Genomic DNA, 24,866 nt, shown 5'->3' on the forward strand with positions numbered 1-24,866 from the left:
AAAAACGACTGTGCGCCCCACAATCCAGAGCAATACACCAATCCACTCAAAACAGGACAAAATAACAACAAAAGCACCACACAAACATCCACCACAGAAGATAAATAAATAAAAGGACAAGTATGACCACGAGTGATGCACCAACACGACCTTTAAGTCACTTTTCACCGACAAACCCTTCACAATCTTGTATTTTAATTTTTATTATTATTTATTTTATTTCTTCTGTTAGTGTCCTTATTAAACATAATTCTGCAGAGTTTTTTCTTTTTAAAGTAAAGTGTTTTGCATTGCTATTTGAAGCACTTTGGAAACGGTTTTGTTTGTAAAATGTGCTGGATTGGATTGCACACTCCCTAAGCCAAAACCAGCCAGAAGATTTCAGAACTTTTAACCTCGCACGAGCCTTTCACAGTCTTAGATCCTCAGTCAGGTCCCTGTGTTTTTTCCAAAGTCCAGACTCCTGACGAAGGTGACGGAGTCTTTTCAGTCCGAACACGTCGGCTTTGGAACGACCTGAACGAGGAGAAAAGACTCGCACCATCAGGATCATCTTTTAAATCACTTCTTATGACTCATTTTTATCGGTTGGCCTAAATTGGTTAAATGTTTTAGTAGCACATATTTGTTTTGTTTTTGGGTTTTTTTTGTTTTTGTCTTTTCTGTTTTTTTGTTTTGGCCTTTTTTTTATAGGCCTTTTCTCAGTTTTTTACATCTTTATGTAATTTGTCTCTTATATTCTGAAAAAGCGTAAATAAATCAGACATAATTAATTGGATTGTTTGCATCATTGTTTGCTTTTGTATGCTATTTTTACAATGGTGATTATTATTATATTTGTTTTAAACTAAATTATCATTTCTATTTTGCTTAGTCTCCATCTGATTTCTCCATTTTTATTTTTACTATAACCTTTAGGAGCTTTAAGTTTTATGTTTCTGTCTAAATTGCTGCATATTTGGATGAAACAAAAGGGTGCGGGTGGGGGGCTGCTGTTGTTTTTTAAATTATTGTTATTATTATTATTTTTCTGATGCATGTTTCACTGTTGCATTATTATTCAGATGCATTCAGGTGCATTTTACATCACTAGATCAGTCACAGTTCTGTTAAAAAAGGCTTTAGGTTTGTGTCAGAATGTAATTTGTTGCCATTAATAAAATAGGTAAAATAGTTTGGACACGTCTGTATTAGACTGAAAATGAAAGTGAAATAAGGATGTGAAGTGGTGACATTTCAAATCACAATAATCATAAGACTAAAATGTGATATTGTGACATTTCAAATCACAGTACCGGATTTTTCGGACAATTAGTCGCTCCGGAGTATAAGTTGCATCAGCCAAAAAATGTATAATGAAGAAGAAAAAACACATATAAGTCTCACTTTCTGGGGGGAAATTTATTTTATAAAGTCAGAGACCAGGAGCAGACAGTTCCTGTGTAAAGTCAAGCTCTAGTAAAAACAACAGAAGAGAGAACAACAGACTGTTAACGTCACATATGAACAGTTCATCAGATAAAATATAACATAAACAACAGAACAGAACAAGTTTAACTAGAAAAGCAGGCGCAGACTCCGCCAAGGACTACCCCCATTTTTTATATAAATTGCGATAAAATCAGTCTTCTGGATCAGATCCGGATCAGCCTTTGGAATATGAAAGAGGATCCCATTGTCCATCCCTGAGTCAAATTTCATGGGGTTTGGTCAATAATTAACTGAGATATTGAGAAACAAAATTTTTGGCCCCATTTACCACAATGTGAACTAAAATTTCAAAGTGATCCAGAATCCAGGATTTCTTCCGGATCAAACCCAAAATGAAATCAGTTCTTTCTTTTCACATTTCCAACAAATCCTGAAAATTCCATCAAAATCGGTCCATAACTTTTTGAGTTATGTTGCTAACAGATAAACAAACAAACAAACAAACAAACAAACAAACAAACAAACAGACAAACAGACAAACGCCGGCAAAAACTTAACCTCGTTGGCGGAGGTAACAAACTCTCCATCTCACTCCAAATCACTAAATCCATTCAGTTCTTCATCCTCGGTGTCACTTCTGAACAACTCCTCGACCTCCGGAGGTAAACAGAGCACAAATTGCAAGTCTCTTTGCTTAAATGAAGAGTTACGGTGCAGCAAGAGCTAAAAAAATACAGAGGGAACTACATGGACCATGATCCTTTGCTCCATTTCAGTGCAGACTACAAAAAGAAATAACACTTCTAAGCATGTTTAAGTCTTAGTTGGTGTCTTAATCTTAGTGACTGGTATGACCACTGAGCTGTGACTAAATTAACTAAATACATTTCTACATCACTTATATACTTTATAAATATTCATATATAAATATACTATGATTTTTTAAGTACAGTTTATCTTCATCCTCGGTGTCACTTCTGAGCAACTCGGCCTCGACCTCCGGAGGTAAACAGAGCGACGCTTCCTCTTCTGTGTTGCTGTCGTCAGACTCAGCATCAGTTCCAGTTAGAATTATTCTGGTCTTTCTGAATCTCGACAGGATGGTTTCGGTGTCACTGAAGTCCAGACTTTGTCCATCCGTCCAGTGACTTCAGGAAAGTTTCATGGTGCATCCTCCCCGTGTCACAAGTTTCTCTCTCACTGCAAACTTTCTCTCTGCTGCTCGATTATCGTTTTCAGCTGCAGATTTCACGACTTGCAGTTTGTAATCTGCAGAATCTGATTTTCTTATAGGGGGCATTTGTGTTCAGTTTTCTCAGTCTTTGTCTTTATAAGTTTGTTTAAATGTTAAATTGTAGAAGTTACGATGCGATCGACTGACATGACACAGACAGGACAGAGGCTCTTTCTGCAGGAGACATGCGCAGTAGAGCCAAGTGACAGTGGTACAGGAGGAACAGGAGCAGCAGATACTGACACACAAGAACCTCTCCACACTTCACGAAAAACATTTTAATATAGAAGTCACACTGGAGAATAAGTCACAGGAAACACCCAAACCGTGAAAAAAATGCGGCATATAGTCTGAAAAATACGGTAATATATGATAGAGCTGTTTACGTGATTGCACCTCGCCGTTTCTTTCAGCACCGCTTCCTCCTAAACACGTCGTTAGCCTCGTCCACCCGACCTGAAGACTTGCCCCATCTCTGTTTCTCTCTGCGGACCGTGGTGTGCGTGCTGGACCCGAGCGGAGGAGGAGGACGGAGGGGGGGAGTCAGCGGAGCATGAGCCCAGCGCCGGAGCTCCGAGGCCAGCCGCGATCCGAGTGTCTCACCGGGGCCGGCTGGAGCAGGACCGGACAGATGGCGCCGCTGTGAGAAGGGGGGGGGGCAGATGTGACCAGGGCCCGGGGTCTCTGGGACCTGCGATGAGACGGGGGTGGAGGAGGAGAGGAGAAGACGGGGGCTGGAAAGGGGGGAGAGGACGGAGGAGAGAAGACACGAGGAGGGGTTAAAAGATGGACGAAAGAAGGGCGAGAAAAAAGAAAAGGAGGAGAAAACGAAGCGAGAGAAAGGGGGGAGAAAGAAGCGGAGATTCAGAGGACAAGAAGGGAAGAGAGAACGAAAAGGAGGGCAGAGAAAAAGAGGAAATAAGGAGAGAAAAGAGAGAAAAAGAGGAGTAGAAAACAGAGGTCAAACAGCAGGCACTTGAGCTGTGTTTTTAAGATCTAAATTGAGTGGAGAACAGTAACCAAATGTGTCCCAAGACTAAAAATAATGGAAAGTGACGTGAATAATATAATACGTGGAAACAGAAAGTTAAAACTGTACTTTTTCCAAGAAGTCGGGTTTGTGGAGATGCAAGGCTTCTCACGGTAAGGATGAGTGGTTTTATAGACTTTTTCAGTGCTGTAACGCAAATAAAATACATGATTTCCCGAGGTGTTTTTTTTGTGAAGTCAGATAATGTGAGAGAGGAGGACGCAGAGGAGGTCAGATGGAGCAGAGGATGGAAAGAAGAGGGTCAGATGGAGCAGAGGGTGTAGACGAGAGTGTCCGAGGAGCAGAAGACAGGGTCAGAGGAGAGGAGGAGGAGGAGGAGGAGGAGGAAGAAGCGAGGGTCAGATCAAGCAGAAGAGAGTCAGAAGAAGCGGAGGATGTAAAGGAGAGGGTCAGATGAAGAGCAGAAGATGGAGAGGAGAGGGTCAGATGGAGCAGGAGTCAGGAAAATCAGAGGATGGATGTAAAGTAGAGGGTCCCATGGAGCAGAGGACGAGAGGAGAAGGTCAGATAGATCCAAGAATGCAGAGAGGGTTAGATGAAGCAGAAGAGAGTCAGAAGAAGCGGATGATGTAAAGTAGAGGGTCAGATGGAGCAGAGGAGCAGAAGAAAGGGTCAAATAGAGTAGAGAGGGTCCAATGGAGCAGAGGATGTAAAGTAGAAGGACAAACGAAGCAGAAGATGCAGAGGAGAGGGTCAGATGTAACAGAAAATGGAGAGGAGAGGGTCAGATGGAGCAGAGGAGCAGAAGAAAGGGTCAAATGGAGCAGAAGAGAGTTAGAAGAAGCAGAGTATGTAAAGTAGAGGGTCAGATGGAGCAGAGTAGATGGTCAGATAGTTTAGAGCACAGGTGTCAAACATGCGGCCCGGGGGCCAGATCTGGCCCTCCAAGACCTTTAATCTGGCCCTCGGCTGATTTTCTACTAAAATATTTTAATTCTATTTTTTACTAAAATCTTGTTAATTTTGTGTGGTGTTTATCACAGCAGCGTCTCCAGCGTCTCTGTACGTGGCCCCTCCCACCAGAGCAGCACAAATGAAGACTTGTCTCTTTCCAAACGCTCTTAAAGGACGATCGTTTTGACTGTTGACCGTGACACCCTCATCAGAAAAATGTCCAACATGAGAAAAGTGGAGCCGAGTGCAGGATTTTCCAAGAAAAATTTACTTATTTTCTATTTATACAAGTTCATGTTAAACAAGTTCATGTTAAAACTTTGTGTTGAAATTGTATTTTTCTTAAAGTTTCAGGTTGTTCATAATATTATAATATTTTGTAAAAGAAAGAGTTCATCAATTAAAAAAGATTTCTGTAATAGATTTGTGTTTCTCTGCACAAATATTTGAACTTTTTGTTATTTTTGAGGTTTATATGACATGAGTTTTCTGATCCGGACACTTTAGGATCAGAGTCGGTTGGACACGGCCCCTGGACCAAAATGAGTTTGAGGTTCAGGTGGAGCAGAGGAGCAGGTCAGATGAAAACAGATGCTCGTTCATGACAATTCCCAGACCGGTTAAATCGTTTACCATATTGCGCACGACAATTCGGCCGCAGCCAAAACATCGGGGAGCGACCCGGCCGTTAATGTATGTATATAGGCAACCGTCCCCTCTTTATTTATTCATCTGTTTTCTTCTAAGCGTTTGCCGTCTCGAGCCTCGTCCCGAACGGTGCCCCCTTCCCCTTCTCTCTCTCTCACACCATATGGCCCTCTGTGCACCCCGCGGACACTGCTCTGCTCCCCGGCCTCCCCCCGCCTCTCTCTGTCCGAAAGAGCGCCCCCCTGTGGACCGGACGTCACACACCGCCCCGCGCGCTCCTCTCCTCTTCTCTCCTCTTCTGGCAAATTCAGCCCCGGTCTCCATCCATCCAGCGACCCGCACGCCACCAAACCGGACCTGAAATATTTATCACAAACCGGACAAAAAGATGAAAAATAAATGAGCGCTTTTTCAAATGGCCTTCCAGATTTTCAGAAAGTTGCATTAAAATTGAATGATAAGATTTTTTGTAATGACCAACTTAAGCAATGCGGGTCAAATGTGGAGTAATTTTCAGCGGAATGATCCGACGTGTAGATGGAAATAGAAAGTTTTACAATACGTTATCATTTCGACATTGGTCTTACGTGATTTGCCGATTACACTTCTGTTTTCTGATGTAGTTTGGTCAAAGTTTTATGAAATTATATCAGTTCTCTGTCACATCTGAGAGAGGCCTACTACTTTTTTTTTTATTAAAACGCAAACAAAAATCTGCTTTCTGTACCATTTAAACAAAACACAACACACAGATGGTAAAAAAATAAAATAAATAAATCACGTTGCTGTTTACGTTTCATTTGAACAGTCAGTGTTGGGAAGGTGACTTTTAAAATGTAATCCCCTACAGATTACAGATTACACACACCAAAATGTAGTTTGTAAAGTAATCCATTAAATTACTTAAAGTGAGTAATGTAATCTGAATACTTTGGATTACTTGATTTGCTGTAGAGAAGCAAAGACGAGGAAATCTTCACATAAGATGTTTTGTCTGATAAAAAACAATAAAAAAGTCCAGACTTTACTGAACCAAATTAAAAATATAATATAAGGAGACACGGTCCACGCAGCATGATTTAGTCCTGTTAAATCCTGTTTTAGACCTGGTTTAGTCTTGGTTTAGTCCTGGTTTAGACCTGGTTTAGACCTGGTTTTAGTCCTGCTTTAGACCTGGTTTAGTGTCCGGCAATGAGTGGAATTACCGAAAAAAAAAAAAGGGAATACCCCGAAATGTGAAAACAGGAAAATACCACCGTGTAATCCATTTATTTCAACAAAGTAACTGTAATCCAATTACCACTCACTGAAACAGTAACTGTAACTGAATACAGTTACTCATAATTTGTACTCTGATTACATAACTCCGGTACATGTAATCTGTTACTCCCCAACACTGTGAACAGTCTCATAATAAAATAAAAAACCTGATAGTCACATTTTGAAAACACAGACAATGATGTTTAAGCTCATTTGGAATAAAAAAATAAACATATTTTATAATTTTACCTCAATCATGGAGTAAACAAGGACAAACATGGACTTTTTTAATGAATTTTTTGTTTGGCAGCCTCACTTTTTCATTGCTTAGTCAGAACATAAACTTTTACCAGTCTGAGCAGCTCGACAAACAATTATATTTACTGCTTTTTATAAAGAAATATAATTAATATTATGCAGAATTGAGTTGCGCATTTTGGCTCGAAACTTCACAATATTTTCAGTTTTTCATGTGGCCCCATGGAAAAAATTATTTCTCACTCCTGGTCTACGGGTTGGACTGTGTTATTTTATATTATTTATATTATTTGTTTCTGTCAATCATCACTTAATCTTTGCACTGTTTCCTTATGACATCGTCCCTCCAGCGTGTCCTGGGTCTTCCCCGGGGTCTCCTCCCGGTGGGACATGCCCAGAATAGGGCTGGTATCATTATGAAGTCACCGATACGATACATACCTCGATACACAGGCCACAATACGATACATACCTCGATACAGTGAGCTTTCGATTCAATATGATATATTTCAAATCGATTCAATACAGTTCAATAAAAATAAAGGACTAAATCGTGTCTGTGATACTAAAAGTCTTTGTTAAACCACTTTTTGTGCAAAGTTCATATGAAACACAAACATTTTATTCATCAAAACAGCGAAAATGTCAAATGTGTCGCATAAAAAAGTTTCCTTCCTCTAAACAAGCAACAAAATTGTAGCTGTAACAAAATAATTTAGTAAAATATACCAAAAAGTACTCTTGGTGATATATCGATACAGCAGCCCACGATATCGATACTGTATCATCACATTAAGCGATACGATATATCGATATTTCAATATTTTTGAACACCTCCCGAGGCGCTCAGGAGGCATCCAGAACAGATGTCCTCCCCTCAGCTGCTCCTCTCGACGTGGAGGAGCAGCGTCTCTACTCCGAGCTCCTCCCGTGTGACTAAACTCCTCACCCGATCTCTAATGAAGCCACCCTGCAGAGGAAACTCATTTCGACCTTGTATCCGTGATCTCGTCCTTTCGGTCATTACCCAGAGCTCATGACCAGAGGTGAGGGGAGGAACGCTGCCTCGAGTGGAGTGGAGTAAAACGGGTGTTTTTCATATTAACTTAGTAAACTTTTAGTATCAAAGCCACGATTTAGCCTTTGTTTTTCACTGAACCATATCGAATAGATTTGAAATATATTGTATCGAATCATATTGAATCGAAAGTGCACTGTATCGAAAAGCGTATCATATCGTGGCCTGTGTAGTGAGGTATGTATCGTATCAGCAACTTCTTAATGATACCCAACCCAGTCGTTACGTAACATTGATTTATAATATTTAAGTTTATATACAGGGATGTAACAATAACCAAAATATCGTGATATCGTCAGAAGTCTCACAATAATATCGTGAAGTTTCTTTGCTTAAATGCAGGTTTTACAGTAGCAGCGTCTTATAAACACCGGGAACTACATTTCCCATGATTCATTTCAGTGCAAACAATGAGAAGAAATATGTTTTTGGCTTAAATTCTTGGGATTACGACGGAAATAATTCACACCAAAATCTTGTCAAGGGATTTTAAAAGCACAATTATATCAGCCTCTTCAAAATATCGTAATAAATATCGTACCGTGAGATGAATATCGTGATAATATCGTACCCAGAGATTTGGATATCGTTACATCTCTATTTATATAATATAAAGAATGAGGATGCATCATTTGCCCCAGTGTCAGAAATTAAACTTGTACCTAATTTTAAAATGTGACAAAACCAAATAGAAGAAAATCTGTGGAATATTTGCTCAGTTGAAAAATCTGTTTTTCTCAAATAACCTTAAAAATAATGCTTTTTATTTTCATTTATTTTTACTTTCATGTATTATTATTATGATTATTATTATTATCATTATTAACATTATAAATTTATTGAAGGTCCTTCAAGTCCCAAAGAAATGACACTTTTTCTTTATCTGAGAAACGAATGACGATAGAAACATAAAACTGAGACCAAATGAAACACAATGTCAATATTTATATTCAACTTCCATTGATTCTATTGGGCTAAATTAATTATTTTTGATGTTATTAAAGAAAAAATGATTTTTCAGCTCAGATTTAAGGCTTCTGCAGACACTAAACTTCAGAGGTTTGGTGGACCCAGTAAACATCAAGAGAATTTCATGAAATTTCCCACAGAATTTGATTTTGGGGTCTGGTCAAGTGGTAACGGAGGGAAACGGGCAGATTTTTGACATTCAAATGTCTCTTATTCAGAAACTAGAGGAACTATTGAAATAAGTAAAGTATCAGAATGTAGGAAAGAGTTACACTCCAACAGGGTCAAGTTAAACCTGTGAGATTCTTTCAAGTTGTTGACAAAAAATTTAAAAACTCATGTCGGTAACGGAGGGAATGAAATATGCAGCACTTTTTGGTCAATAAATCCAAACAGTGATAACTCTTGGTTCTCACTTACATATCCTTAACAAACTGGTTTGAATATTTGCTTCATATAGTTTTCTACCATATGGTACAAGATTAGGTTGAAAAACCTCTTACTTTTTGACTCATGAGATTTTTTATTAAGAAAGTTCATGGTAACGGAGGGAAAAGTAACGGAGGGAAAATTGTACAAACAAGTAGAAGGTGCAGGATTTTACATCATTTGTCACTTTTTTCTTCTGAAAACTTTAATATTACTTCAAAATGAAAGGAAACTATTTCTATAAAATATGTCAGTCCTTCCAAGCAAATTTTTATCATTTTAAATACTTTTTTTTTTTTTTTTTTAATCCTGTCCCTTCAATTGTTCAAAGATGGAATAACACAAGATATGATGAAATACATCCATTTATTGACATGATTTTCAGGTCTTTGAAATTTGGGAAATAATTTTTGTTCCATGTTTCATACATGGTCTGTTTAAAATGGATGGAACTTTAGAACCAAAAATGGTACAGAAAAAAGGTCAACAGTTTCATAAACTAGAGTACATATGTATCTGTTCAATACATTTTTATATCAGATGCATTAACTTGAATCAATCTAGGTACAGATTGATTTTCAAAAAAAGGATATTATATTATATTCAAAAGACAGTGACAAAAATGAGAAATAAAAATAAAAAATACAACAAAAATATAAAAATTAATATAACTCAAGTAAGGGTTAAATGTTTGCTCCTAGAAAATTACAGTTTATTTATAAAGTTACTCACAGATGCCCACAGACTCGGGGTTGTGGGCGTTCTGGATGTTTTTGTAAGAGGTCAGGAGTTGTGATGGAGAAATGTTCCTGTGTGTCCACTGTGTGTTCATCAGGAGAGCGTTGGCCAACTTCCTCTCGCTCAGCCTCATTATCACAGACAGACGGTGCAGGAGCGGCGGGACAAAACGCGTTCTGGAAGAAAGGGGAACAAGCCCGTGGTGTAACTCAGAGACGGTGTTACAATCTTTATAGGGAAATTATGGTCAAATCATTCACCGAAAGACGTTTCCCAGAATGAAAGTTACATTAAAAAGCCAAGTTCAAAAGGAAACTGCGTCGATTCTTGCATAATAATGAGAATTTTATTTCCAAATTCTAGATTAAAAATGAATAAAGTTGAGAAAAATTAGCAGCTTTACAATGTCGTCCCGCACTCAGAGTATACACAGCTTCAAATAAAAGAAGAATTCAACCTCAACAAACAAAATTTAGGAATATTCTTAAACAAAAACGTCAAAATTCAGCATAAAAAAAGCAGCGACAAAACAGTCAACCTGTAAAAACTACACCAAAATAATCAGATCGAATAATGTTTTTTTAAAATGCCAACTGTTCAAATAATGCATGAAAATCGAAACTATAAAAAAAGGGGAAATGAAGAGACGGAAATCCCAGCAATTATAGTTTTAGGGTAGTTCACGTTTCATCGACCTGGGACGAAATGCAGAACTAAACCTGGACCAAACCAGGACTGGATCTGGACCGAACTGGAACCAAAGTGAGAACGGATCCTTGAAATTTTATTTAGTAACTGTATTTACATCGATTTTTAATGTTTTTTAATATGATTTGTGTCATTTTGAGGGAATACCCAGCACATTAATAACAAAATAAACATAAGACATAACAAAATATAAAACTAACACACATACAAAAACAAATAAAACACAACAACAATATCTAAACCAGGACTAAAAGTGGACTATCACAATTTTTGACTAATCTGATCCCTGCTGACAGTAAACAGGAGCATAATGTAATAAGTTTAGCCGAAATACAGAAATCTGTGTTTGAAAATGACTGTAAAGCAAAAAAATGCAGCGACAGAAGCTCCTTGTGGATTTGTTTTTCACAATAAAACCAAAAATAAGAAACTGAAAAAATAACTGTTTTCTTCATTATTTATCTCCAAAATCAAAATGAAAAAAAAAAAAGATTAAATAATGATTTGTGTTTTTTTCAGTTTTCAATTTTGTGTTTAAATGAATAATAAAACGGATAACAACCACATTTCCCGTTTCTGTGACGTAAACTGAGAAGCCGGACTGAACCAGGACTGAACCAGGACTGAACCAGGACTAAAACAGGACTAAAACCGGACTAAACCGGACTAAAACAGGGCTAAAACAGGACTGAACCAGGACTGAACCAGGACTAAAACCGGACTAAAACCGGACTAAAACAGGGCTAAAACAGGACTGAACCAGGACTGAACCAGGACTGAACCAGGACTAAAGGACTAAAACAGGACTAATACCAGACTAAAACAGGGCTAAAACAGGACTGAACCAGGACTGAACCAGGACTAAAACAGGACTAAAACAGGACTGAACCAGGACTGAACCAGGACTGAACCAGGACTAAAACAGGACTAAAACAGGACTGAACCAGGACTAAAACCGGACTAAAAGAGACTAAAAGAGGACTAAAACAGGACTGAACCAGGACTGAACCAGGACTGAACCAGGACTGAACCAGGACTAAAACAGGACTAAAACAGGACTAAAACAGGACTAAAACAGGACTGAACCAGGACTAAAACAGGACTCCATCCATTTTCTTCCACTTATCCGGGGCCGGGTCGCGGGGGCAGCAGTCCAAGCAGGGACTCCCAGACTTCCTTCACCCCAGACACGTCCTCCAGCTCCTCCAGTTCCTCCGGGGGAATCCCGAGGCGTTCCCAGGCCAGCCCAGAGACATAGTCCCTCCAGTGTGTCCTGGGTCTTCCCCGGGGCCTCCTCCTGGTGGGACATGCCCAGAACACCTCCCGAGGGAGACGCTCAGGAGGCATCCGGAACAGATGCCCGAGCCACTTCAACTGGAAAAACAGGACTGAACCAGGACTAAAACTGAACTGAAACTGGACTGAACCAGGACTGAACCAGGACTGAACCAGGACTGAACCAGGAGTGAACCAGGAGTGGCCTGGCCTGTATGTGCACCCGCGTAGACTGTCAGGTGATCAGGAAACCAGACGACCAGACTGGGACCAGACCGGGACTGAGACCAGGACTCAGACCTGGTTTAGTCCTGGTTCAATTCTGGTTTAGACCTGTTTAGTCCTGTTTTAGTCCTGGTTTAATTCTAGTTTAGTCCTTGGTTAGACTAGGTTTAGTTCCATTTTAGTCCTGTTTTAGTCCTATTTTAGTCCTGTTTTAGTCCTTGGGTAGACCAGGTTTAGTCCTGGTTTAGTCCTGGTTTAGTCCTGGTTTAGTCCTGGTTTAGTCCTGGTTCAGTCCTGGTTCAGTCCTGGTTTAGTCCTGGTTTAGTCCTGGTTTAGTCCAGCATCACAGCTAAAGTCATGAAAACAGGAAATGGTCGTTACCCGTTTTTTTCCATTATTCATTTAAACACAAAATCAAAAAACTAATCTTTATCTGTTTTTTCATCTTGGTTTTGGAGACAAATCATAAACAGTTTTTTTATTGTTTTTTTTTTTTTTTTTGAAAACGAACAAACAAATGATACACAGATTTGTCTGGTCACTCTAGACTTGTTCAACAGCACAAATCAGCTCAGACCTGTTGTAGTTCCAGTTAAGTTAGTTCTTTCTGGTCAGATTGTGTTCAAATAAAGCTCAGATTAAAGTCTAACTTGAGTAACAAAGGTTCAGACAGAGTAGTACATATATTTTAGCATCACAACCCCAGGGAATGTTGATGACAAAAGCTCCAAAATTTAAATTCTACAACATTGTGAAGTCGTACAAACTCAACATTTCGAGGCAGTTTATCTCCCACACCCAAAGGTCTTGTTCCAGTCCTCGTACAGCTCCAGGTCTTTGTTGGACACGCTGGGCCTCACCGTCTTCAGCGCCTCCTGGAAGTCCCCGTACGTGATCGGTCTGACCTGATCCGCCGAGATCGTGGCGATGTCGCTGAACTGAATGCTCCGGATGGGCCCCAAAGCCGCCTCCCTGCACAACTGCGTCATGTCCGCTCCCGAAAAGCCCTCCGTCGCCTCTACGATACTCTCCAACTCGCTTTCTCGCAAGTTGTTCCTCTCCCTCGACATCAGATTGGTCACGATTTGCCGTCTCGCGCCCCCTTCTGGCAGCGGGATGTACAGTCGCTTGGCTAGACGCCTTCTCGCGGCTTCGTCGATTTCTTGCGGGCGATTCGTTGCGCCGACGACCAAAATCCGATCGTCTGCTGCCGTCGTCGCGCCGTCGAGTTGGACCAGAAATTCCGTTTTGATTCTCCTGGAGGATTCGTGCTCGCTGTCCGATCTCTGGGACAGCAAGGAGTCGATTTCGTCGATGAAAATGACGGCCGGTTGGTGACATCGTGCGATAGCGAACAAAGCACGGACCATTTTCTCTCCTTCGCCCACCCATTTCGAAGTCAACGACGAGGCGCTGATGCTGAAGAAGGTCGCGCCGGACTGGCAAGCGATGCATTTTCCGATTAACGTTTTACCCGTTCCCGGCGGTCCGAAAAGTGGATCCCTTTCGGAGGCCCTCGCAAACCCGTGAAGATATCCGGACGCAACATCGGCCAAACGACGATTTCTTTTATCGTAGTTTTGGCAAATTCAAGCCCGGCGATGTCGTCCCACGTTATCGGAGGCCCGTGGTCCATTATTTCGCTCATGATCAGCTCGATAATCTTTGGTTCGAAGTTTTTCAAGCGCTCGTCCGAAATGGTCCCGTCTTGATTTGCGTCGCCATTTTTTGACACTTGATTTTCGTCTTCTTGTCTCGGCAAAGGCGATACAAACTTCGAAAAAGTCCCGCGTGGTCGATTCGCGCCGAGAGATTTCTTCATAGTCGCTGCCAAACCCGGAGTCTGACCACTTTGCGGATGCGGGTTCGAGTATTTCTTTTGCTGATCGACGATGAGCTGTTCGCGAGCGGTTTTGAAATTGCCTCCTGGTTTCGGCGCGGAAGTCTGAGCCGGTTGCGCTCCGTACTGCCTCCTGCTGCTCTCTCCTGAGTCGGAATTGCAAAAGTTCTTTCGCTTAGCTGGATTTGGGAACGCTGATTGATTGTTTTGGTTGGAGAACGTAGAAGTTTGATGGTTAGAAAATGAGTTTTGAGCTGAAGATGTGTTTCCAAACGTAGAATAAGCTGAGTGTCTAGGATTGGAATTGTCTCCAAAGCTTCTCGTTTGCTCAAAAGTAGAATTATTTGCGATCGTGGAATTCGTACCGGCTTGTTTTTGCTTGGAATATTGCGGTTTTGTTGCGCCGAAACCTGCATTTTCGGCTCTTATGGGAAGCGGGAAACTTTGACCGTCTTGTCCGACCGTTATATTTTCATCCTCTGGGTTCACTGACGTCGCTTTCTCTTTACTTTTCGCTTGAACCATCTTCTGCACGCACGGCATCTTCAGCAGCCCCTCCAAGCTCAGCCCCGACTCCCACTTTTCGCTGTGGTTTTTCTGACTTCGGGCCAAATGCAGGGCGCTCTCTGCATAGTTATTTAACCCGTTTTTGGGGTCATCGGAGTCCAGCACGGCAGCGTAGCGTTCGGTGTACTTCCGCAGCAGCCTGGTTTGCGCGGCTTGAGTTAGCTGGTGGCTTGCCCATGCATACTGAATGTCGAGGATGTGGGCTCTGAGCGCGTCCGCCGTCTGTTGAGGGGTGCCGGTGCCAGACGAAATGTCAAAGGACCTCCTCTGCCACTCGTCCAGGTGCGGGTCGCTCATGCCTGGGCTGCTCCCGCTGAAGGAGAAGAAGGGACAGATGAAAAATTAAACAGGAGCGAACGTGACCTCTGGCCTGAACGTAATCGACAACAAACTCTGAGATCCTCCGGGTGCAGGGATCAGTTTGTACAGTTACACGGTCATCAGATAATCCGAAAAACCCAATAATTACAATTCAATTTCCTTGTAAAAAGTGTGAAAAAGTGTGAACAATTAGAAATCTGATCACTCACAAATGTTTACGTGACGTTTCAATAACCTCGTAACTCCAGAAATTAGGTAAATAAAGCAAAAGTCAGTCCAAAACTGACCTGTAACTTAATCCAACGAGGTTCATTTGTTTTTATTAGTATGATTTGGTTATTAGGTTCTTTTTTTTCAGACCAAGAGTTTGCTTTCAATCTGTGTATCATTTGTTTCTTTGTTTTTCAAAATAAAACCAAAAATAATTAAATGAAGAAAAGTTATTTTTTTTGTTATTTGTGTCCAAAACCAAAATGAAAAAACAGATAATGAGTCGTTTTTTCAGTTTTCAGTTTTGTGTTTAAATGAAAAATGGAAAAAAAGGATAATGGTTGTTTCCTGTTTCCGTGATTTAAACTGCAATGTCGGACTGAACCAGGACTGAACCAGGACTGCAACCAGGTCTGAACCAGGACTGCACCAGGTCTGAACCAGGACTGCACCAGGTCTGAACCAGGACTGCACCAGGACTGAACCAGGTCTGAACCAGGACTAAACCAGGACAAAACCAGGTCTGAAACCAGGACTGAACCAGGTTTAAATCAGGACTGAACCAGGTCTGAACCAGGTCTAAACCAGGACAAAACCAGGACAAAACCAGGTCTGAACCAGGACTAAACCAGGTCTAAACCAGGACTGAACCAGGTCTAAACCAGGACTGAACCAGGTCTAAACCAGGACTGAACCAGGTCTAAACCAGGTCTGAACCAGGATTGAACCAGGTCTAAAACAGGACTGAAGCAGTACTGAACCAGGTCTAAAACAGGACTAAAACAGTATTGAACCAGGACTGAACCAGGTCTAAACCAGGTCTAAACCAGAGCTGAACCACGACTAAACCTGATTCAGTCCCGGCCTCAGCCCGGCCTCAGTCCCGGCCTCAGTCCCGGCCTCAGTCCCGGCCTCAGTCCCGGCCTCAGCCCCGGCCTCAGCCCCGGCCTCAGTCCCGGCCTCAGTCCCGGCCTCAGTCTGCATGTCATGCAAAAGTTCAGTATCGTAGTTTAAATCATGGAAACAGTCGTTATGTTTTTTCCATTCTTCATTTAAACACAAAACTGAAAAAACAAATCATTATCTGTTTTTTCATTTTGATTTTGTACACAAATAATGAAGAAATATATATATTTTTTTCTTATTTTTGGTTTTATTTAGAACAATGAACGAACAAATGATACAGGGATTGTTTTCATACCTGTCAGTTTGGACGGCTCACTCTCGGTCTAACTCAGAGTCTGTTTCTGTGACGTGTCGCTCAGCTGATTTATACAGATTTTGGCGCCGTTTTCCTACAGATGGAGGCAGAACGACAGCGCCACACGTGGACCAACAAAGTGAAGTTAACTTAAAGTGCAAGAGAGTAATATACGAAGCTCCAAAACATGTCCTATGTGTTACTGCAGCTGTTACTTATCTAATAAAACTAATAAATGAGTAGAGATTGCATTAATAAGTATTTTGCTTTGTTTATTTTGAGAAGAAAATATAAAACGTAATTTAAATCAAGCAAAAACACTGACCAGCTTTATATTGTCAAACACTATAATTAAGTAAACAGGTTATTTTTTATTTGTATTGAGTTTTTAGCGCTTTACATACATTGAAATAGAAGAAATACAAACATTAACAACAATAAATGAAGAGACAAACCAGTGATCACCGGCTTATCTCCAAGAAAAAAGATAAGATTAATGCCATACTGAGGAACATTCCAAGCAATGGCTATAACATCTCTGTGGAGACAAGACAATCATTACATGCAGCACCTTCAAACATTCTGCAATTGTAATTCAGTAGACTCATTTAAGCAGCTTTAGAAAAGGTTTTAGCTGATGGAGCAGTCTCTTCATTTATTGTTGTTAGTGTTAGTGTTTGTATTTCTTCTATTTCTATTTCAATGTATTATTCATGTAAAATCACTTCGGTGAAAAGCACAACACAAATAAAAATAACCTGTTTACTTCATTAGTGTTTCACAAAATAAAGCTGGTCAGTATTTTTGCTTGATTTAAATTACTTTTTATATTTTATTCTCAAAATAAACAAAGCAGGAATACTTATTAATGCCACCTCTACTCATTTATTAGTTTTATTAGATAAGTAACAGCTGCAGTAACACACAGGACATGTTTTGGAGCTTCGTATATTACTCTCTTGCACATTAAGTCAAGTTTAATTTGTTTGTCCGTGTAAGTTATAAGTAGGGAGACCAGATTTTCAAAATAAAAAATTGGTTTGTGGTGGTTGGTAATAATAAAATTGTGAAACGAGCGCGTGATTAAGGAAAATTGTAAAGCACTCGGCACTATTGTGAGTCAGTATAGTCACATTTTCTTTGTGTTTTGGTTATTTTTAAGCGGCTTTTCTATATTTTATCTAAACAAATGTCAATTTATGCCTTTATTTACTGTTGGCAGGGATCAGATTGGTCAAAAATAGGGACAACCTGGGACATTTCTTGTATAAAACTGGGACACATAGGACATGTTTTGGAGCTTCGTATATTACTCTCTTGCACATTAAGTCAACTTTAATTTGTTTGTCCATGTACAGTATTTATAAGTAGGGAGATTTTCAAAATAAAAAACTGGTTTGTGGTGGTTGGTAATAATAAAATTGCGAAACGAGTGCGTGATTAAGGAAAATTGTAACGCACTCGGCACTATTGTGAGTCAGTATAGTCACATTTTCTTTGTGTTTTGGTCGTTTTTAAGCAGCTTTTCTGCATTTTACCTAAACTAATGTCAATTTATGCCTTTATTTACTGTTGACTAGTATCAGATTGGTCAAAAATAGGAACACCTGGGACATTTCGTTGTATAAAACTGGGACAAATCAAAGGTTAAAGGATAAATCTGATGGGACAGGGGACACAGGGCTCAAAACTGGGCGTAAATAGAGACGTAATTATAAAGGTACACCTGTTTTTCTCTATAAATCAGATTCATAACAGCACTGAAACGATCTGATACACACAACTAAACTGCAAATGAACAGCACCATAAACAAGCCATCTTATAATTACAGACAGTGTTGTGGAGTAACAGATTACATGTACCGGAGTTACGTAATCAGAGTACAAATTATGAGTAACTGTATTCAGTTACAGTTACTGTTTCAGTGAGTGGTAATTGGATTACAGTTACTTTGTTGAAATAAATGGATTACATGGCGGTATTTTCCTGTTTTCACATTTTGGACTAAACCAGGACTAAACCAGGTCTAAACGAGGACTAAAACTAAGACTAAAGCAGGACTAATACCAGGTCTAAACCAGGTCCAAACCAGGACTAAAACAGGACTAAAACCAGGACTAAACCAGGTCTAAAACCAGGACTAAAACCAGGACTAAAACCAGGTCTAAACTAGGACTAAACCAGGTCTAAAACCAGGACTAAAACAGGACTAAAACAGGACTAAAACCAGGTCTAAAACCAGGTCTAAAACAGGACTAAAACCAAGACTAAAACCAGGTCTAAAACCAGGTCTAAACTAGGACTAAATCAAGATTAAAACCAGGTCTAAACGAGGACTAAAACTAGGACTAAAGCAGGACTAAAACCAGGTCTAAACCAGGACTAAAACCAGGTCTAAAACAGGACTAAAGCCAGGACTAAAACCAGGTCTAAACTAGGACTAAACCAGGTCTAAAACAGGACTAAAACAGGACTAAAACAGGACTAAAACAGGTCTAAAACCCGGTCTAAACTAGGACTAAATCAGGACTAAAACCTGGTCTAAATTAGGACTAAACTAGGACTAAAACCAGATCTAAAACCAGGACTAAAACCAGGACAAAAACCAGGTCTAAACAATATGACAGCAATACTACAGCAAACCTGTTCATGGAGACTTGGGCTCAACAGACAATTTGAAGAGAACAAACAAGAATTTTCAGGATGTAGTTGTTACATTCATGTAGTTTTAAAAAGCACAACAATATCAAGTAATCCAAAGTAATCAGATTACATTACTCACTTTAAGTAATTTAATGGATTACGTTACAAACTACATTTTGGGGTATATAATCAGTAATCTGTAGAGGAATACATTTTAAAAGTCACCTTCCCAACACTGAATACAGATAATTAATCAGTTTATTGCGTCAATTGTACTTAATAGCCAAAGCACCGTGTAAAGTGCATTTTTCAGTCAATATTTCTCCTCTCGTGTGGGTTTTAAATCTTTATCAAGGCACTTTTCTTACATTAATGACTTCACATTGACTAAATAACAAATCTGACACAACCAAACGAGAGTAAACACATACTTACTGTCAAATATCCTCTGAATGTTAAAGTTTAAGAAAAATCGAGCTTGACAAAAGTTTACGTGGTTTGTTTTGGTTTGTTCCCGCCACGGCTTTCTCCTACTTCCTGCGTCCTGCACGACAACTTCCGGTGTAGTATCCTTTTCACTTTTTTTGCTAATAATAATTATAAGAAAATATGTACTTTTATCTTATTTAAATAAAAGTTATACTGCATCCACTTTGCTGTATCATTGTTAAAAAATACGATAAAAAAAAAAAAAAAAAAAAAATATCTCAAAGCCTTCGCTGTACGTTTTATGTGATTAAACTTTGATTAAAGTAACGAAATGTTTTTTTATTTTCTAAAACATATATTTTAGATGTCAGACGTGTTTCTACTCTGTAATAATGTTAATTGGGAAAAAAAAATAAAAATTAAATGCGATTTAAAAAAAAAAATTACAATATCTTAAAGCCTTCATTGTATGTTTTACGCAATTAAACATCGATTAAATTAACAAACTTTAAAAAAAAAAATGTAAACATATATTTTAGACGTCAGACGTGTTTCTACTCTTGTTGTGGACTTTTGCTCTATCTAGTGGCCACAAAGGAGATTAATCTAGGAAGCGGCTGTCTTTTCGCAATGCCTTCTGGGACTGGTAGTTTACTTTATGATTGACCTTACTTCATTATTATTTATCTGAATTGTCATGCTTTCAAACCCAATACGCTTATTATGTTTTCTAAATTTTATCGATTTATTATTTTGAATCACGTTAAACTTACTAAAATAGGAAGTATTTTGAGGAGACGTTTCGATTAAAAAAACTACATTACCCAGCGTCGTGGAGCCCAGTGTTTACAGCGGATGACAGCAGCTGCGGACAAAACATGCTGCCGGGTGGAATTATTCGTTTGCGTGTTTAATTGTGCTTGACTAGCTCACTTTTATCAGCTTATAACGACTTTAGATTTATGTTTAGACACTTTTAACAGCTCCCGAGTTGAGTCGCTTGCTTCAAGACGCTTTATTTTACCCCCAAAAGCTGCCGGGATGCCAATGAATGTAGACAGGACCAGCCTCCAGCAGTGAATACGGTAGCAGCTATAGTCACACCCTTGTCTGGCAATTTAAATATTATTTTGTTGCAGGGAATATGCATTATACTACCTATTTATGCATTAGATGTCTTTAGTTACTTTTTATAACCTTAGACTTGCATACAACAGCTTAATAAGTAGTTTGATCGCAGAGAATATGACTGAATCATGCCACGAAAAGACAAGATAACCCAGTGTCCGCCTGCTGCAAAGACAACAACCCATCTGCAGAACTAACAAGAGCTTTTAGACACCTTTTTATACTATTTGATCTGTTGTTTGGGAAGGATGAGTGGGCCGATGTACACGTTCGTGAGCAGAGACGACAATAGCACCGTCTATGCAGAAGTTTCCAAGATCCTTCTCGCCACTGGACACTGGAAGAGGCTGAAAAGGGACAATCCCAGGTTCAACTTGATGCTCGGGGAGAGGAACAGACTGCCTTTTGGGCGTTTAGGTAAGAAATAGCATCTGTGGCTAACAATAGTGTCACACTCACTGTCACTGTCCACCCACACGGGATTTAACAGATGATGTAAAATACTGCATGGGTTAGACCAGGGGTGGGCAGTTATTTTTTCCATGGAGCCACACGAGAAACGATTCACGATTTCACATTTTGGGCTATATCCCCCCCCTTTTTTTTTCTTTTCTTCGGTAATTCCACTCATTGCCGGAAACTAAACCAGGTCTAAACTAGATCAAAACCAGGTCTAAAACCAGGTCTAAACCAGGACTAATACCAGGACTAAAACCAGGTCTAAACTAGATCTAAACCAGGTCTAAACCAGGTCTAAAACCAGGTCTAAACTAGATCTAAACTAGATCTAATCCAGGTCTAATCCAGGTCTAAACCAGGTCTAAACTAGATCTAAACCAGGTCTGAAACAGGTCTAAACCAGGTCTAAACCAGGTCTAAACCAGGTCTAAAAAAGGTCTGAAAAAGGTCTGAAAAAGGTCTGAAACAGGTCTAAACCAGGGCTAAACCAGGTCTAAAACAGGTCCAAACCAGGACTAAAACCAGGTCTAAATCTAAAACAGGTCTGAAACAGGTCTAAACCAGGTCTAAAAACAGGTCTAAAACCAGGACTAAACCAGCACTGAACCAGGACTAAACCAGGACTAAATCATGCTGCGCGGACGTGTCTCCTCTTCTATCAATAATATTTTTAATACGGTAAAGTAAAGTCTGGGCTTTTTATTGTCTTTTAGCAGATAAAACATCTTATGTTATGATGTCTTTGCTTCTCCACAGCAAACCAAGTAATCCAAAGTATTCAGATTACATTACTCACTTTAAGTAATTTAATGGATTACGTTACAAACTACTTTTTGGGGTACGTAATCTGTAATCTGTAGAGGAATACATTTTAAAAGTCACCTTCCCAACACTGTCTAATATTCATTGTATTTCTTTATTAAAGGCAGTAAATAGCATTGTGACTAAGCAATGAAAAAGTGAGGTTGCGTTACAAAAAAAATCATTAAAAAACATGTCTAAAATAAAAGCAATGCAGCTTTAGTTCATGCATGTAGTAAACATATAAAATGTTTATTTTGTAATTCCAAATGAGTTTAAACAGGCTGGTCAGAGTCAACCAAAGGGCTGTATGTGGCCCAGGTCTGGGTTAGAATACAGGCAGGGCAGCCACGAGGTCTTAAAAGTCTTAAAAAAGTCTTAAATTGCATGTTCCTAAATTAAAAATTAATTATAAAGTCTTAAATTATGTTGTCCAAGTCTTATTTTTTCACAAAATTTATATAAAAATAAATTTCATTAGCCTATTTTTTGTTTACTCAACCAGGCTGCAGTGCGATGGATGGAGGAGGACAAAAAAACAAAAAAAACAACAACGTGAAATAACCTAATGTGAATGAACGTCTGACAGCTCAGTAGCTCAGTTGGTTGAGCATTCGCCCACTGATCTAAAGGTTGGTGGTTTGAATCCAGCTCTCTACATCAAACGTCACAGGTTGAGCGGTCAGATCCACTGACCCACAGGTTGCTGGTGTGATTCCAGCTCCCACAGATGAATGCTGTTGTTGCGTCCTTGGGCAAGACACTTAACGCACCTTGCCCACAGTGTCTGCATACACTGGTGTGTGAATGGGTGAGTGGTTTCCTTGTTGTAAAGTGCTTTGAGTGCCTTGAAGGTGGAAAAGCGCTGTAGAAAAATGTGACCATTTACCATTAATTTGGAGTCTGCACAAACAATACTTTGGATTTTGGTGCCAGCGGGGGGGTGGCAGTGGGTAAACAATCAGTTCCGTCTACACTGCCCAAGACGCAAAACTCTGGTCAGATCTGCTCATGTCACATACGTCTTTACGTCACATACATCACCACTGAGCCGCCTGGCATGTACACACAATCTAATTCCACACACTTTTGCGTCACCGTATGCACGCAGATTTACTCCCGAAAACACTCATCTAAACGTGGAATAAAAAGTGAAGACACCACACCACTTTTGCATCTTCTGTTTAGACCGTCATCATATAAACGTCACTTAGATTCTAGATATAGTACCGATAGTTGGTTGGTCATTATTAGAATTAGATTTGGTGTTTTTCGCCCGCATAATGGGTGCGACATTGGTCTTAATTTTCATTTAAGTGGTCTTTAAAAGGTCTTTTAAAAAGTCTTAAATTTGGGGTAGTCAAACCCGGGGATACCCTGATGGGTGAGACTATAGATCTAAGATATTTGCTAGTTTGTTGTAATAACATTATAATTACCTCAGTATCGTTAATGTATTTTAGATTTTTGATAATGATAAGGGCAAGTAGAGTTTATTTCCGTGGCATGTATCCATTCTTGTGTCCATTACACTAAATAATACGTAGAAAAACAAACATTAATGCAGTTTGTTTGACTCTGACCGGCCCCTTTAAGATCATTTGGAATTACAAAACAAACAGATTTTATCATTTTACCTCATGTATGCCTGGACTAAAGCCGCATTACTTTTATTTTAGAAGTGTTTTTAATGCCATCTTTTTTTGTAAGGCAATCTCACTTTTTCATTGCTTAGTCATAACATAAACTCTTACCAGTCTGACCAGCTTGAAAAAACTATGATATTTACTGCTTTTTTTTTTTTTAATAAATAAATACAATTAATAATATGCAGAATTGAGTTTAGCATTTTGGCCCTCTACCATATTTTCTGTTTCTCATGTCACGGAAAAAAATAATTGCCCACTCCTGCATTAATGGATTGCTATTCAACAGGTTTGTTTGGCTACTCAGCAGATATTTCCACTGCAGTGTTTACAAATGTTCCTTTTAATTTGTCAAGGCAAATCAAATTATACTCTAAACATATTTTTCTTAACATTAGTATTGTAAACCCTCCTGGGGATGCTTTAACAGTCCATCAAATAATTAAATACAGTCTCGTGTACTCCTTATGCTTCAGTGTTTACTTCTGCTATTCCCAAAGGATAATCTGCACATCTGGAAAACATGAGTGATTTTTATGTTTAGCAAAATAACAGCACATATAACTTTGTTTACAAGACAGTTTTCTACAATATCCAGGGAAATGTTTGTCGGTTAAACAGTTGTATAAGTTGTGGTGTCTATTTGTTGTGTATTAATTGTATATTTCTCTTGCACAACATTTTTAAAGATGTAAAAGGGTCCGGTCAAGTGGTAACGGAGGGAAACAGGGTCAGATTTTTGACATTCAAATGTCTCTTATTCAGAAACTAGAGGAACTATTGAAATAAGTAAAGTATCAGAATGTAGGAAAGAGTTACACTCCAACAGGGTCAAGTTAAACCTGTGATATTCTTTCAAGTTGTTGACAAAAAATTAAAAAACTCATGTCGGTAACGGAGGGAATGAAATATGCAGCACTTTTTGGGCAATAAATCCAAACAGTGATAACTCTTGGTTCTCACTTACATATCCTTAACAAACTGGTTTGAATATTTGCTTCATATAGTTTTCTACCATATGGTACAAGATTAGGTTGAAAAACCTCTTACTTTTTGACTCATGAGATTTTTTATTAAGAAAGGTCATGGTAACGGAGGGAAAAGTAACGGAGGGAAAAGTAACGGAGGGAAAATTGTGCAAACAAGTAGAAGGTGCAGGATTTTACATCATTTGTCAACTTTTTTCTTCTGAATATTTTAATATTACTTCAAAATGAAAGGAAACTATTTCTATAAAATTTGTCAGTCCTTCCAAGCAAATTTTTATCATTTTAAATACTTTTTTTTTTTGAAAAATCATGAACCTTCATCAACAGTTCAAAGATGGAATAACACAAGATATGATGAAATACATCCATTTATTTACATGATTTGCAGGTCTTTGAAATTTGGGAAATAATTTTTGTTCCATGTTTCATACAT

At 39.1% G+C, this 24,866-nt stretch overlaps 3 protein-coding genes across 3 annotated transcripts in view; 1 reads left to right on the top strand and 2 right to left on the bottom strand.

Moving 5' to 3' along the window:
* Positions 1–1,979: 1,979 nt before the first annotated feature.
* On the bottom strand, positions 1,980–10,854 carry LOC129411597 (uncharacterized). Its single transcript, XM_055162929.1, has 5 exons — positions 10,846–10,854; positions 9,985–10,166; positions 5,523–5,615; positions 3,765–3,842; positions 1,980–3,399 (listed from the first exon to the last, which is right to left on the bottom strand). The coding sequence occupies exons 1-5, from the start codon at positions 10,852–10,854 to the stop codon at positions 3,075–3,077; spliced, it is 687 nt and encodes a 228-aa protein (XP_055018904.1). The 3' UTR covers positions 1,980–3,074.
* A 1,831-nt stretch (positions 10,855–12,685) lies between these two features.
* Positions 12,686–19,463, bottom strand: fignl1 (fidgetin-like 1). The gene is given in 3 exon segments (XM_055162893.1): positions 12,686–13,696; positions 13,699–14,918; positions 19,413–19,463. Coding segments are annotated over 2 exon segments (1,917 nt in total). The 5' UTR covers positions 14,903–14,918; positions 19,413–19,463; the 3' UTR covers positions 12,686–12,983.
* An 803-nt stretch (positions 19,464–20,266) lies between these two features.
* The window catches only part of ttl (tubulin tyrosine ligase), a 32,157-nt gene continuing 27,557 nt past the window's right edge, over positions 20,267–24,866 (top strand). Inside the window, exon 1 of the mRNA XM_020933964.2 lies at positions 20,267–20,955. Within this exon, the coding sequence (XP_020789623.2) occupies positions 20,787–20,955 (169 nt within the window). The 5' untranslated portion in view covers positions 20,267–20,786. The remainder of the gene's footprint in view (positions 20,956–24,866) is intronic.

The sequence above is a fragment of the Boleophthalmus pectinirostris genome, unplaced genomic scaffold (genome assembly GCF_026225935.1).
Source record: "Boleophthalmus pectinirostris isolate CB_2022bp ecotype Guang Dong unplaced genomic scaffold, ASM2622593v1 HiC_scaffold_5, whole genome shotgun sequence".
Classification (NCBI taxonomy): Eukaryota; Metazoa; Chordata; class Actinopteri; order Gobiiformes; family Gobiidae; genus Boleophthalmus; species Boleophthalmus pectinirostris.